Source organism: Xenopus laevis, chromosome 3L, assembly GCF_017654675.1.
Source record: "Xenopus laevis strain J_2021 chromosome 3L, Xenopus_laevis_v10.1, whole genome shotgun sequence".
Classification (NCBI taxonomy): Eukaryota; Metazoa; Chordata; class Amphibia; order Anura; family Pipidae; genus Xenopus; species Xenopus laevis.
In genome coordinates this window covers 154,964,435-154,978,831 of record NC_054375.1, presented here as the reverse complement: position 1 = coordinate 154,978,831, position 14,397 = coordinate 154,964,435, and the positions used below count along the sequence as shown (strand labels likewise).

At 40.2% G+C, this 14,397-nt stretch overlaps 1 protein-coding gene and 1 non-coding gene across 2 annotated transcripts; one reads left to right on the top strand and one right to left on the bottom strand.

The window, feature by feature from the left end:
* Positions 1-2,080: 2,080 nt before the first annotated feature.
* Positions 2,081-13,495, bottom strand: LOC108710438 (extracellular calcium-sensing receptor). The gene is made up of 8 exons (XM_018251576.2): positions 13,277-13,495; positions 8,490-8,529; positions 7,270-7,444; positions 6,786-7,077; positions 5,878-6,696; positions 5,568-5,795; positions 3,210-3,333; positions 2,081-3,132 (listed from the first exon to the last, which is right to left on the bottom strand). The coding sequence occupies exons 1-8, from the start codon at positions 13,493-13,495 to the stop codon at positions 2,222-2,224; spliced, it is 2,808 nt and encodes a 935-aa protein (XP_018107065.1). The 3' UTR covers positions 2,081-2,221.
* trnat-cgu lies at positions 10,277-10,350 on the top strand. The gene has a single exon. It is a non-coding gene; the product is annotated as a tRNA-Thr (tRNA).
* Positions 13,496-14,397: the final 902 nt, after the last annotated feature.

Sequence of the window (14,397 nt, the reverse complement as noted above, 5' to 3'; positions counted from 1 at the left end):
TGACCAGTCCCTCTCCTTCTCTAATCATGTTAATAATACTGCCAAAACCTGTCGTTTCTTCCTCCGCAATATAGCCAACATACACTCGTTTCTTTCACAAACAACAGCTAAAACACTAATCCATGCCCTTATCTTATCCCGTTTAGACCATTGCAATATCCTCCTAACTGGTCTTCCTGACTCCCATCTCTCTCCTCTCCATTCAATCTTAAACTCTGCTAGCAGGATCCTTCTGCTCTCTCCTAAAAGGGAACCTGCTCAACCCCAACTAAAATCCTTAGCATGGCTGCCTGTTAAGCAAAGGATAGCATATAAAACCCTTCTACTAACATTCAAAGCCCTTCACTCCTCTGCTCCTCACTACATTTCTTCTCTTGTCTCACTATACGTTCCTGGTCATCTTCTCCTCTCTTCTCAGAGTCACCTACTCTTCACACCATCCACATCCACTGCCACCTCTCATCTCAAACCCTTCTATCTTGCTGCTCCTTACCTCTGGAATTCCATCCCTGAATTCCTCCATAAGGAATCCTCTCTTAATCTCTTCAAGAAAAAACTAAGAGTCTACCCTTTGGAGCACTAGAACAGTAGCCTAGTCCTGTCCCTACTGACTATGCCTTACCTTGTGCACTTTTTCATCTCGAATTTGTGTCTGTATGTTAGCCTCCACTTAGACTGTAAGCTCTACTGGGCACTCTACTGGGCAGGGACCTCCTTCCCACTACGTCTCTTACCACAAAACTCTTTGCCCTATGATTCTGTATATATTTATTATGTGATTTGTCTCCCCCATTTATACTGTTATATATATTGTACTTTTATGCGCTGTGCACTCCTTAACAAGGCTATAGAAAAAAAGTTATACATACATACATACATACATAACATATGTGACCCTTCATTGCTGTTAAAAATGGTGTTTCCAAGACTAATGCCAGCATAAAGTATAGGAAGAGAAGTAGGGAAGACCAAACAAAATAACCAAATAATTTTTTTTGCTGAAGGCACAACCGAATAGCAAAATAAGACATTTTTACGCAATCTAACTGCTTAAAGGAGAAGGAAAGGTAACAACTAAGTAAGCTTTATCAGAAAGGTCTATATAAATACACCAGTAAACCCTCAAAGTAATGCTGCTCTGAGTCCTCTGTAAAAAGAAACACCACATTTCTTTCCTTCTGTTGTGTACTCATGGGCTTCTGTATCAGACTTCCTGTTTTCATCTTAAACCTCCAGGGCTAGGGCTTGAGCATGCTCAGTTTGCTCCTCTCTCTCTCTCTCTCTCTCTCTCTCTCTCTCTCTCTCTCTCTCTCTCTCTCTCTCACAGTGATGGACTAGATTGAAAATGAGTAGGGTCAGAGCCAGTTGCCCACTCCCTGTGCCTGCTCAAACTAAACCAATAAAGGAGTACATTCTGTTTGCTGTTATGATTCTCCACCATAGTTCAATAAGGCTGAAAACATGCAAGATGTTATACATAGTGGTGCTAGATTTATTTAATCTCAAATGTTATAATACAATTTTAAAATACAATAAATATAATTGTATAACGACTGGAAAAATTGGTTGTACAGAAAAATATTTGTCTGGGATATGAAGTCCTTTCCTGTTGGAAATGCTCTGCTTATTAATAGCAAGGTCTTTTTAAGGCCTCATCTTGAGTTACTGAACTGAAAAAGTACAGAAATATCAAGATAAACTGGGAAGGAAAAGGGAACAATGACACTACAAGGAACATTGGAGAAGATGTGCCTCAGTGCTGTATGTTATTTACAAATACTTTAGAGGTCAATACACCAAAAATGTACAAAGGGCAAGAGGTTACCTCTTTAGAATGGAACAAAGGCATTGGTACATGATATCTTGTACAATGAAAAAGCTTTATGACATGAGAGCTGTGAGACCAGGTGAGACCATGGAGCAGACCTGGCTACTGCTAGGGGCCCAGTAGATATGGGAGGCCCCGTAGGGATACAGCCCAATAAACAGTTTCATTATATGTCTATGATTTTGCCATGGACCACAGTCATTTCTAGTTATGCCCCTGATTGTATTGTTTTGTCTGGTCATTTGATGCCAAATTCCCTTGATACACTCACTTCTTAAAGTGACATAATGAAGAACAAATTGCCTTCTATTTCAGATCAGCTGTGTTTGTTGTTGTTGATTTTAACTTGTAATAACACTCTGCTTATTGAATAAAACCCCAAATTTGGACTTTTTATTTTTGATCTCTCCTTTTCCCCATGAGATGTTCTCTGGAGTTCATGTCAGGTCTGAACAATACAATGAAACATTTTGGAGTAAAGATACAGATCACCACAGCCCAACTGGAAGATAAAATGGCAAAGACCTCCATTGCCACAGTATACATGCCCCGTGCACTGAGATAGGCTGGGATAAAGGACACCCAGACACTGAGGAAAGCCAACATACTGAATGTGATAAATTTGGCTTCATTAAAACTGTCAGGGAGTCGCCTGGCCAGGAAGGCAACAATGAAACTGATAGTGGCCAAGACGCCAAGATATCCCAGCATGCACCAGAAAGCAGTAAGTGACCCTTCATTGCAACTAACAATAATTAAACCTGGCTTAGTGTTAGTGTCTAGTTCAGGGAAAGGAGAAGAGATGATCAGCCACAGCGAACAGACACATAACTGAATAAAGACACAGAAAATGACGATACAGTAGGACACCTTTACTCCCGTCCACTTTCTTAACCTGCTGCCTGGTTTGGTTGCATTAAAGGCAATGACAACAGTAATAGTTTTGGCCAGAACACAGGAGATACAAAGAGCAAAAACCATCCCAAATGCCACCTGGCGTAGAAGACACTGTGTAGGTTGTGGGTAACCAATGAAGCCTAAAGAGCAAAGGAAACAGAGAAACAGAGAAAGCAGGAGAAGGCAGCTAAGGGAATAGTTGTTGGCTCGGACTATTGGTGTTTTTTTATATTGAATAAAAAGTCCCCAAATTAAGAGTGGGATAACAGAAGAGAAGATGGCGATGGCTGCTAAGATGTAGCCCAAAGATTCTCCATAGGAAAGGAATTCTATAGTTCTTGGTAAGCATCTGTCTTGCTGTAGATTGGGCCACGTGTCCCAGGAACATGGATGACATTCCACAGCATCTGGAAAAAACAGGAATATTAGCATCATAATATCAGTCGTGTGTGTTATCCAGGGCCATAAAATAATATCACACTACCTGTTTGGTTTGAGACATGCCCTTGGGGACATCGGGCACACTCATGGCAGCAAATTGGTTTTCCTGGGACAATTACTTTTCTGAAACCCAATGAACAGCTTGGGCTGCAGTTCGAAAGAGGAACCTATGGTAATCAAAATGGTATTATATACAAAAAGAGGCTATATGTTTTATTACCACGCATAGCTGTCTTGCCATAATAATAATCATAAACCTTGTTAAAAATGATCACCAGTTAAATACAAACAACATTTACAAGGCATATTGCTCATGCTAACATTGCTAATGTCATATTGCTTACATACTATGCATTCCATCTGGTAAAATAAACTTCATACACTCCTTATGCTTAGGGTGGTCCTATCAACTTCACAGGTGCCTTTCCTATATGTAACCAGCTTAAAAAATCTTTATTTCATATAGTCCCCATGAAAGGTTTTCACCAGTTAGATTTGGTACTGATTTGCATTTGGAAGGGGAAGATTTAACCATTCTTTGGTTAAAGTTTTTTCCTGGCACTTCATTAACTGGCTAGATGATATCGAGATTCCCTAGTTGTAGAAAGGGAAGTCCACATGTATTCAGCCTAGTTTGGTTCCTACTTGTTGGAGGAGGTGGTGCTGAAGGGCTTGGAACAGAGGTAGGTTCCAGTAGGAGTAGAAACTGTTTGAAATAGCTTTCTGTAGGAGAGGCAGGATCAGGGTAGTTAGTTGAACAGCCAGAGGCTCTAACAAGGAGGCCAGTAGGTCAGGTTCAGGAATAGAGAGATCCCTGGAGTATTATACCACTGTGATCCTTGCCTAGCACTTTATAGCTGAGATTATGTGAATAACAGCTAAGGGATGAAAGTATTTGAACTAATTGTAAAGTAAATATCAGATTCAATATCAAATTGTCCTTATAGTGGTCTTCCGTGTGTTTAGTGCTTCTCAACGAGCCGCAGTCCCCGTGCCAGATTGCAAAAGATTCCAAGTAAATCAAAAATAGCCGGAGAGCACACCTTTATGTATTAAAAGGTTTCCATTTTTATTTCGCAGACAATCCTGCACAGAAATAAAAATGGAAACCTTTTAATACATAAAGGTGTGCTCTCAGGCTATTTTTGATTTAATTGTAAAGTAAGTAAAGTCAGCATCAAAGAGTCTGTGAAGCTATTCCATCAATAAAGAGTTTCATTAGTTGTTAGGAACCACTGGCACCAAAGTTATTTGAAAGATCAAATTGTGTTTGTAAAATCTGTGTGGTTAACCATCAAGGGCCCACCTGAGAGGAATGAGTCAGTGTAACATGTGCTCTACAGGGAGTTGTTACTGCCAGAAGCCATACGCTTCTTCCTACATTTCTCTATTTTTCATATTGAATGAAACCTAGGGGGTGTATTTATCAAAGAGTGAAGTTAGAGATCACCACAGTCCTCTAGAGTTAAATTCTGCCAGTCTCCATTCATTTCTATGGGATTTTTAAAATAGTATTTATCAATGGTTGAAAGTAAAAGTTCATACTTTGATAAATATGCCTTTTAAAATCCCATAGATATGAATGGTGAGTGGCGGAATTTCACTTTAGCAGACTGTGGCGATCTTTAACTTCACTCTTTGATAAATATACCCCCTACAGTTTGATGCCCATGTCATACAAGACCTTTAAATGGATTTTAAATGGATTTTTATGGACTGTATTTTACCCTCTTGCTCACTGCTATCTTCCCTAGTAGTGTTGCAGGCCTATTTGATGTTATCTCATCTGCCAGAACCAATAGCATTCTTCTACTCTTCCTTCAAAGGCCTGGGCCCTGAGCTCAGTTCCTTAGTATCCAGTTCTTTCTATATTAGTTTTATTCCTACTCCAATCCCCCAATGTTCTTAATTTTTGCTCCATAAGTATTGTCCATACCTCTACAATAAGGGACAGATGCCTTAACAGTAGCAACTGTGAATTACCATTTTTTACAGTATTAGTGTCTGAAATCATGTCCACATTTCTTTCTCTTTTCTCTTTGAGTCTAAGTAGAAGCAAAATCTTGAGGAACTTGAGAAGAAACATTTAGCCCTTGAGTTATAAAAGATATATTATAGGGGTAAGTTGGCTGGATCATTTAATGTTGTCCAACAAGAAGATCTAGCAACACTCATGCCTTTACCAAGCTCTATCTACACTTCAAGCCTGATATACATTCATGGAACATCACTAATGACATCCTAGATGTGGGTTACACACACTTCTTGGGCCGCTGCTTACAGTATATGTCAAAAGACTTATGGATCTCAAAGTAGCTTGAATCCCCTCATTCCCTTTAAAGTAATTAAATGTTGCAAGAAAATCAAAGGTCTGGCCTTTAACAGTTTCTTATCTTCACACCTGTGTACAATTATCTATCCATATCATTGCACCACTGTTTATTTGGAAGGTTTTACGCTCAGGCCGATTTAGGTCATAACTCCCAACTGCAACCTGTTCCAGTGTTCCTCTGCTATTCACTCGCCAGTTCACAATATCATATATGGCTGGAGGGTTCCCTTTGTCATCAAAAAATATTTGCCTTCCATCTTGGGTCTTGAAGGTTACATTTTTCAAGTATTGAAAAAGCTGGAAAAAAAAAACTATGGAATAAATTTCAAGTTTAATGGTAAACACATATAAGAGCTGGGTCAAATGAAAATCCCCTTACTTGCCAAGAGTGAAATGAAGAGATATTCGCACAGGTGCCATGTTTGAATGGACCAGTTCCAGGCTTACAATGAATCATATTGTGTAATGCCCATGCTAATGCATAAACTGCAGTGTACACATTAAGAGACAATCTCTGCTCTTCCGGTAGTATGTTCTCCAACTTTTCCTTCATTGTACATGCTTTAGTTGTGGCATTTTCCATCCACGTTGCTAAATTCTCCTGACTGGCCCACTTACAAGAGAATGTTTGCTCCCAAATTTCCCTTATAAATGGATCATGAAGATCTTTAGATGGGTTGAGATTGTTGAAGTACTTTGTAAAATTCGGCATCTGCCCATGGTATATTGCAAAACCAGTAGTGCCCAACAAAACCCTGCTGAATCTTTCCTTTGTAAGTAAATCTGAGGTTGCCCAAGCTTCACTGGCTACCCAGATATTTCCAGTCACATTCTGCCTTAGCAACTCTTCTACCACAAACACAAAATGAGAATCAGAGGATATCACAACCACAACCTTTGCTGTCGACCCTCGAAGAACATTGACAATATAGGGAGCATTTTTATCAGCTGTAGTAGTCAATATATTCTCAACAAAAGCTATGCAAGCTCCTGCATTTAATATTTCCTTTTTTACCATCTGAAGTCCAGACTGACCATAGTCATCATCATTGGCGAGGATCCCCAGCCAAGACCAGCCAAAATAAGAGATAAGCTGGGCCAGACCTCTCATCTGAAAGTCATCACTGGGAATGGTACGAAAAAAGGATGGAAACAGGTCACGGTTGCTCAAAATAGGGTTGGTTGAAAAATAACTTATCTGTAAAGTTGTAATGAAGAAATGGCTAATAAGTAATCAAACATGAAACACTCAAATATGGATTTCTGCTTTGAAAGTATTGCTCTTACCTGTGGGTATTGGTACAAGCCCAGGATCTGAGCAATAAGAATGGATCTTGTGGACGCAGAGTCTCCAATGATACCAGCAAGACGTCTCCTGTTGTAACAATTGAAATTTGGGGTCATATCCAGCCCTCCTGACAGCATTAAAAGAGCCCCCTGTGCTGTCCGCCGCAAAGTATTGCAGGTGTCTAAAACCTGGAAGCCCAGTGTAATGTTGGGCAGGAGTTCCATATCTGCATTTATCTCATCCACAGCATATAATAAGGCCTGCATGGTCTGGTAAAACTCAATGGAAACCCTAGTATAGAAATAGAGGGGAAAATATCATAAATATATATTTTTTATAAACAGTTGTGCATGACACATATATCTCATAACTCAGAACCTGACTGTCAGTGTACCCACATGCTCCTAGTCTGGCCCTGGTAGGTACTGTACAACCCACTGCATTATTCTGCATCCAAGAGAGCCGTTGTGGAACATCACTTACATCTGGCACTGGAATTCTGTGGGACTGCTTCTGAAATCAATGTCATTGTAGACTCGGTCATAATGAACTCGAAAGGTTCCCCCTATCATAATATCTCCTGGGCGGCTCATGGAGTCAGCAATGATCTCTCTGTGGAGGCTGCAAGCAGTTATAGAGTCAGAATAGGCCCCTACTTCTGTAACCAGAGTGCACAAGATCCATGCCATGGAGAGAAGAAAGCAGCTGATTCTATGGCACATGGGTATGTTACAGGGATTCATGGCTGCCATGCAAACTATACATATCCACATATCATGTCATTGTGAGAATGACATACTCTGAGCTGGGACTCCGGAACTGTTTATATATCATGCAGCGAGTGCTGAAGGGCTATGGGAATGCAGACGGCAATTATCCATCATTATGTAAAGTGGTCAGGGACATCTAAGATGAGTTAATGAAGAATTGAGCATTTAGTTGAATGTTCTTAGACTAAATATCAGGGGAGACCAAAATCAGTGTTATAGAAACATTGCAGCTTCCATGCAACCATAGACTGGAGGACCTTAGGCCCTCAACAGAGTATACTTCTATACACCCCAAACCCACGTGGCTCATTAGGTGGACGGCAATATTAGACCACCACTAGAAGACTGGGGGGAATTTTGGTTGTCCATAAATTCAGTATTTTTGGCCAGCATGTTGGTCTGAGTGATTATATATTCTTATACTGTTTCAATAATAAAAACATAAAAAAAAACCTGCAGCCATGGAGTCTATTTCTTCATTCATCGTCATTTCTTCAAATTCTTCATTTCTGATTGGGCAGGGTAGAGTCAATGTCAGGGTCGAGTTTTTCTCCATCGACATGTGATGTGGCGACATGTGGGTATTTGGCAACAGTTGGATGTAGGTTTTATTTTGGTGACTTCTTTGTATTTTTGGAATAAAGAGGGCATATAAGACTTTGCATGAGTATGTAGCAGAAACTACACAAGTTAAACATTTAACACATTCTTTACAGTTTGGTTATAATTATGGACCTTGATGTAGGACCTTGACGTTTAGGTTTCAACCACTTTCCACCCCTAAATGAGTAGTAGCAATTGAGGATCCATAGATGGGATTCTATTTTAGGACATCATAGTGCATCATGGTTTAATAGTAGGGCAAGGTCTTAGATTTCGATGTCTCTGTTCATTTTGGCCAATGATCAGGGGAATGAATTCTTGACATCCCACCTTCTCCAGCCACTGTGTCCTTTTTGATAAGTGGTAGTGTCTGGAGGAAAGGAGTGGTTGTTGAACTATAACACTATAAAGACTGCAATAAATGGGCACCAGTGGTTCTTAACCATAAATAAAAGGTTTATTGAACAGAAAGGGTATTATGGGTGCAAATACCATGGAATTACCATGGAAACACCCGGCCCATAGTTTACCTGACTGGTCGGTAAAAGCGATGCTTGATGCTAATGTTATGTGCATATGTATGCGTTCCATTTACTAATGTGTCACATTGTACAGAAGCTAGAGGGAGCAAGTGTGGGGTGTGATGCATCAAAGTCCTGTACTTACCACCTGCCCAAGCCATTTTATAACGATTGGCTTGTACTGGATGTGCTGTTTCTTGCTGGCACTTTTCCAATGCATTTACTGAGACTAGACTTTACTATATGCAGTCTGTTTAATGAGCAGGACAGCATTATGGAAAGGATTAAGTGAAAATGAATCCCTAGTACAATGTAAATGATGCATAGTTTGCTCACGTTATAACTCCTTATAAGCTAAGGAGGCCCAACCTGAAGGCATGCAGAAGTACATTTCCAGTGGAGGAAGGAGTATGACTTGAAGATTCATTGGAAAGATGAAACAAATCATGTATCACACAGGGATTTTCAGTTACTGGTACTGGTACTAGTGCAGGCTAGTGTTTTTGATTTTTTGCGGGACCATGCATCTCAGGAAAACCATTTATGAGTCACTTAAGAACATCATGAGTAAAGAGGATTTCTGTCATGTGGCCGGTCCATACATCTCAAGGCTGGTTCATCAGCAAACAGCACCATCTGGCTCGTTGGTCTAGACCAGGAGTTCCCAACCATTTTTACCCATGAGCCACACTCAAATGTAAAAAGTGTTGTGGAGCCACACATGCAAGAAAAAAATTCTTGGGGATGCCAAATAACAACTGTGATTGGCTAATTAATAGCTCCATGTGGACTGGAAAGCTGCATGAGACTCCATTGGCCTAAACCTGTGTCTTCATGGCTCCAAAACTTGAAGTTAAGCCTGATATTGAAAATACTACTATGAGGACTACTACGAGGACATTGTGTGTAACATCAGTGAGAGTGGAGATCAATATGTTGTGTATAGGCCACTTCTTGGGCATCACTGGTCTAGAGGTATGGCTTTTGCTCTTGGCATGTGAGGTCCTGGGTTCAAATCCCAGATGAGTCTTAGTGATTTTAAACATTCCACAGCACTGCTTTCAAGTTTCACATGGACTCATGTAAAGCCAACAAACCTCTCCCATGATTCCTAACAACAGGGGGTGGTGGAATTCAAAGAGCAGTTTCTTAAAAAATAAATGTCCACATTGGCAGAGTAAGTTGGCTCTTTGGACAGACCAGCCATGATCCAAAAGGATCTGTCAAAAATGCACCCCCACAGTCTCATATATGTTCTAGTGGTCAGGCATTTGTACAATATCGATTAAACTGTGCAACCTAATCTGGGAGGGAAAAATCAAAAGGAAGAACCTCTTGAATACAGAGTGATTGAATCCTAGGCAGGTGAATGGCTACAAAGCATAAAAAAATCTGTATCTACAGACACTTAGTGAGGGCCCAGCAGCATTTTTCAAAGAAAGTTTTTTTTTTACAAAGCTTTGTACCTTAATTAACTTAACCACTCCACCATCTTAGCTATGGAGGAGGAAAAATGCCTATACTGGAGTACACTGGATGCAATATTTAATTTCACAAGCACCACTTTTCCCTTCCAACCATTGATTGCAGCAAACAGGCACTGTAGCTTAGCTGGTTAAAGCGCCTGTCTCGTAAACAGGAGATCCTGAGTTCAAATCTCAGCAGTGCCTTTGTTTAAGAGATTAGACATGGGGTACCCAAACTTTTTTACCCATGAGCCACACTGAAATATAAAAAAGTGTTGGGGAGCAACTTAAGCATGAAAAAAAAAGTTCATGGGGATGCCAAATAAGGGGTTTGATTGGCTATTCTGTAGTTGCTATATGGACTGGCAACCTACAGGAGGCTCTGTTTGGCGGTAAAACAGATGTAACCAAGGAAGGAATTCAAAAATAAGCACCTGCTTTGAGGCCATTGGGAACAACATCCAAGGTGTTGGTGAGCAACATGTTGCCACTGGTTGGGGACCATTGGCTTAGACCTACATCCTTCACCTGGTAGGCAGCCCCCCCATAAAAATCCCAATGTCCTTTCCAGGTAAATTCCATTTCCATACTAGAATAGAAAGTCCCTCTTATACAAAAGCCTGTCAATCCCCCCTCTCCTGGTGGAGGTAGTCAAATAATTTAGTACACGGATGAAAATATTGTCCCTTATTTCGATGCACTATATGTCAACAGACACACTGGGATGTACCCAGTAATGAAGAAATAGGGTGGGCAATAATAATACATTTATTATTTGGCTGGCACCTTGTCTTCCCTGAGGATAAGTGATACCCTCTGTGTTGTTATTCTGCTTAAGAGATGGGATAACCAGTAGCTCAATCTCATGTGAGCTTTCAGCTTTCTTTTAGATAGAGAAGAAATTGCATACATACACCATGCTTCTCTTGCTTCAAGGAGTCATAACTTTATTAACTCCTCTGTATAAGCTTGATAGCTGAAAAAATTTCATACGTGGAGGCCAAAGTCTTAAGGGCCAGGCAAACCTGATTTGCGTCAAACATCCTAGCACACCAGCCGTGATCCCACCCTAAAATTAGGTGGCTGAGTGGGTAAAGACCAATACTGTACATCTAATCTCTGTACATGTGGGTTTGAATCCCACCCTCGTCGGTCACAGGGTGCTGCTTGGGCAATGTTTCTCTAATTTGCCTTTGAAACTTTGAGTGTATAGAATAAAATTAACAAAGTACACAAGTTGACTAGCGTCACAAATAGGTTAAGGTCCTGCTGCTTTCTTGACTCTCTTTGTTTCAGGTTTGGTATACAAATCATCTTATTCAAGACAAGTCAATATGGCTTTAACCACACATGAGATCAAACTGACATCCCTTTGTGTGGACATCCTTTGACTTACATAGTAACATAGTTATGTAGTTAAGTTGAAAAAAGACCAAAGTACATCAAGTTCAACCACTCCAAATGAAAGACAGTTTTTATTGGAACTTATAGTTCTGCACAATGCAGTATCATCAGCAAAAATAGAAACAGTACTTTCAATGCCCTCGTCCAGGTCATTAATAAACATGTTGCAAATCTCTATCCAAGTACAAATTCTATGTACCAGGCCAACATTCCTTAATGTAACCATTAACCTACTGTGTGGTACTGTATCAAATGCTTTAGCAAAGTCTAAGTAAATCCCATCCACTGCCATCCCAGAGACGAGGTCCCTGCTCACCTTCTCTTAAAAAGAAAGTAAATTACTCTGGCAAGATCTTCACTCATCAAACCATACTGGCACAAACTCATCGTATTATAATTTGCGATGAAGTCAAGTATCTTATCTCTTAATATACCCCTTCAAAAATCTTTCCTACCACTGATGTCAGACTAACCTATAGTTTTGAGGCTTAGAATGGAATCCCTTTTTGAATAGCTGCTCCACATTAGCAATTCGCCAATCACGCCATTCATGGCACCATGACAGACTTCAGTGAATCCTAAAAAATTAAGTAAAGAGGTTTACTATCCAGTCCCAAATCTTTGTTTATCTTTACATATTCTAGTCTTTTTTGAATGTCCCCTTGTGTGAGCCATATATCATGAGTTGTATTACTAGAATTGGGACTATTAAGAAGGAAACCTTAATTAGCTGGTTCTAGTTTGTGTTGACAGAATCTCTACTTTTTCTCTGTTCAACCAACTGATCATCCCTCTGATATTTAGAGTCCCACCCCTTCCTGCTTCATTTTTTTTTATTTTCTACATAGTTCTAAAACTATTTTGGATTCTTTTTACTTTTCACTCTTTTTCAATCTCAATTTTAGCTTGTCTGTTTAGCTATCTTACATGATTTATTGGCCTCCTTGTTCCTGAGAAACATTTTAGCTGTCCCAGCTAACTTACCTGGCTTTTCTTTTTTTCTTTTTTGTGTCCCTGAGGAAGAAAACAATGGTCAAAATGCATTGGGCTCACTACTTCTTTTGGTATTTTTCATAACCTTTTTCTTTTGATGGAATACATTTCTTTATTTTTCAAATTGAGCGTGCAATCCTTACTTGATTTCTGTGTATCTTAGCTTTGGAGACCCACGTGGGGAGCCTCCTTTGGATTAGTACCTCATAATTGTTTTATAGAGTGTGCACCTCCTAACTTGATATCATCCCAGCTAACTTGACTGCCTTGAAAGCATGTCTTTTCTTACCCACCTCTAAATGAACACTTCTAGCGAACCACAAAGGTGGTTCAATGAAGTCTCAACAGCAGTTCCATTTTGTGTTTCAACCTTATTATTAACAAGTGCGAGAGAAAGCATGATTGGCCTTGAATGCTTGAAGAAGCCTGACTTTGAATACATCCAACTGTGAAGAATCCAGCAAAGATATCCTGAAAATAGAAAGGCCCTGTGAGAAAATTGCCTGGTGGTCCAGTGATGCAGTGGGGACGCCCGCCTCGCTCCCTACGGGGATGCCTGCAGCAGCTGCCCGTGGCGCAAATTCATGTATTCATATGTAGATATCCTCTATCATTGCTCACTGCCCAAAGTAAAGGTCCTTTCATGGTTCCTGGGTGTGCTTTCCTTGCTGTCATTCGGTATTCGGTTGCCTGTCCCTGACTCTGCCAACTCACTGCCTCAACTGATCCTTGCCTGTTTTGACTTCTCTTCAGATTCTGTTTTGGTACTGCGCTCCTGCTCTGTATTTGTCCTTGGCCCGTGACCTCGGCCTTTCCTCTTCCTTCTGATTTGGTACCACATTGCCAGAACTTCGTCTTTGTTGCCTGCTTCGCAGTTCCTCGTGTACACATTCAGTTCTTGTGCTTGGCCAGAACTTTCTCCCTGGTTTCCCACAGTAAGACCTGGCGGCATCTGAGTAGTGGTGGGCTCCACCTGAAGTCAAAGGCGGCTGCTATAGGTGGAAGAGTGGGCCAAGACCAGAACCTTGGGGTTAGTTCTGGGTTTGGGATACCCTACATTACAGGTTCATTAGTTCTACATCAGCAATACTCTTGCAGGTCAGATTCCTTACACTGCTTTGGAGACCTGTTTTGTAAATGTTATTCAATATGACAAATGTAAGAAGAAAGAATCCTGGCCTTGGAACAACAATGAGCCAATGAGAAGGCACATTTAGAGAATGGATTGACATTTTTTATGCTCAATGAGGTTAGTTTTCAGAGGGGGGTGTGCAAGGTAGTACTCGGAGGCTTTTAAACTTTATTACAGCTGATTGGGGATTATGTACTAAGCTTGTATTCCAATTCCAATTCCCTTTGCTTTAGTCCAGTAATGCCTAAGTAGAGCTACCTCCATCTACAATATTTTGATGGAACACAAAGCTGCTCTTTCTCGCTATTTATGCCTCTTGAGAAAGCTGTGAAATGTTAGTCAAGATGTAGTAACATGTAACTATTATGATAATGATGCTTGTTTGAAGCTACATTTTAAACATACTTTATCGCCTCCTTGCAATGCTTTTTGTTTTATGAGTTAGGGATTTTTTAAATCTTTATTTATACAGTATATATGATCAGTTGTTTTTATTTCATTACTACCTAGGGGTTAAGCCCCATGGTTGTGTTAATCTCAGATGGTGCCTACAGTATTTATATGGTGGTAATGCTCCTTATCTAATATTTATTGGGTGTAGAACATTAATTAAGGTGTTGTTTGAGATCATTTTAGCTTTGCCTTACATTCCTAGAACATACTATGACAAATGTGAATCCAATTAGGGACTAAACCTGCTCACGGGTTCCCTGTCCCCAATT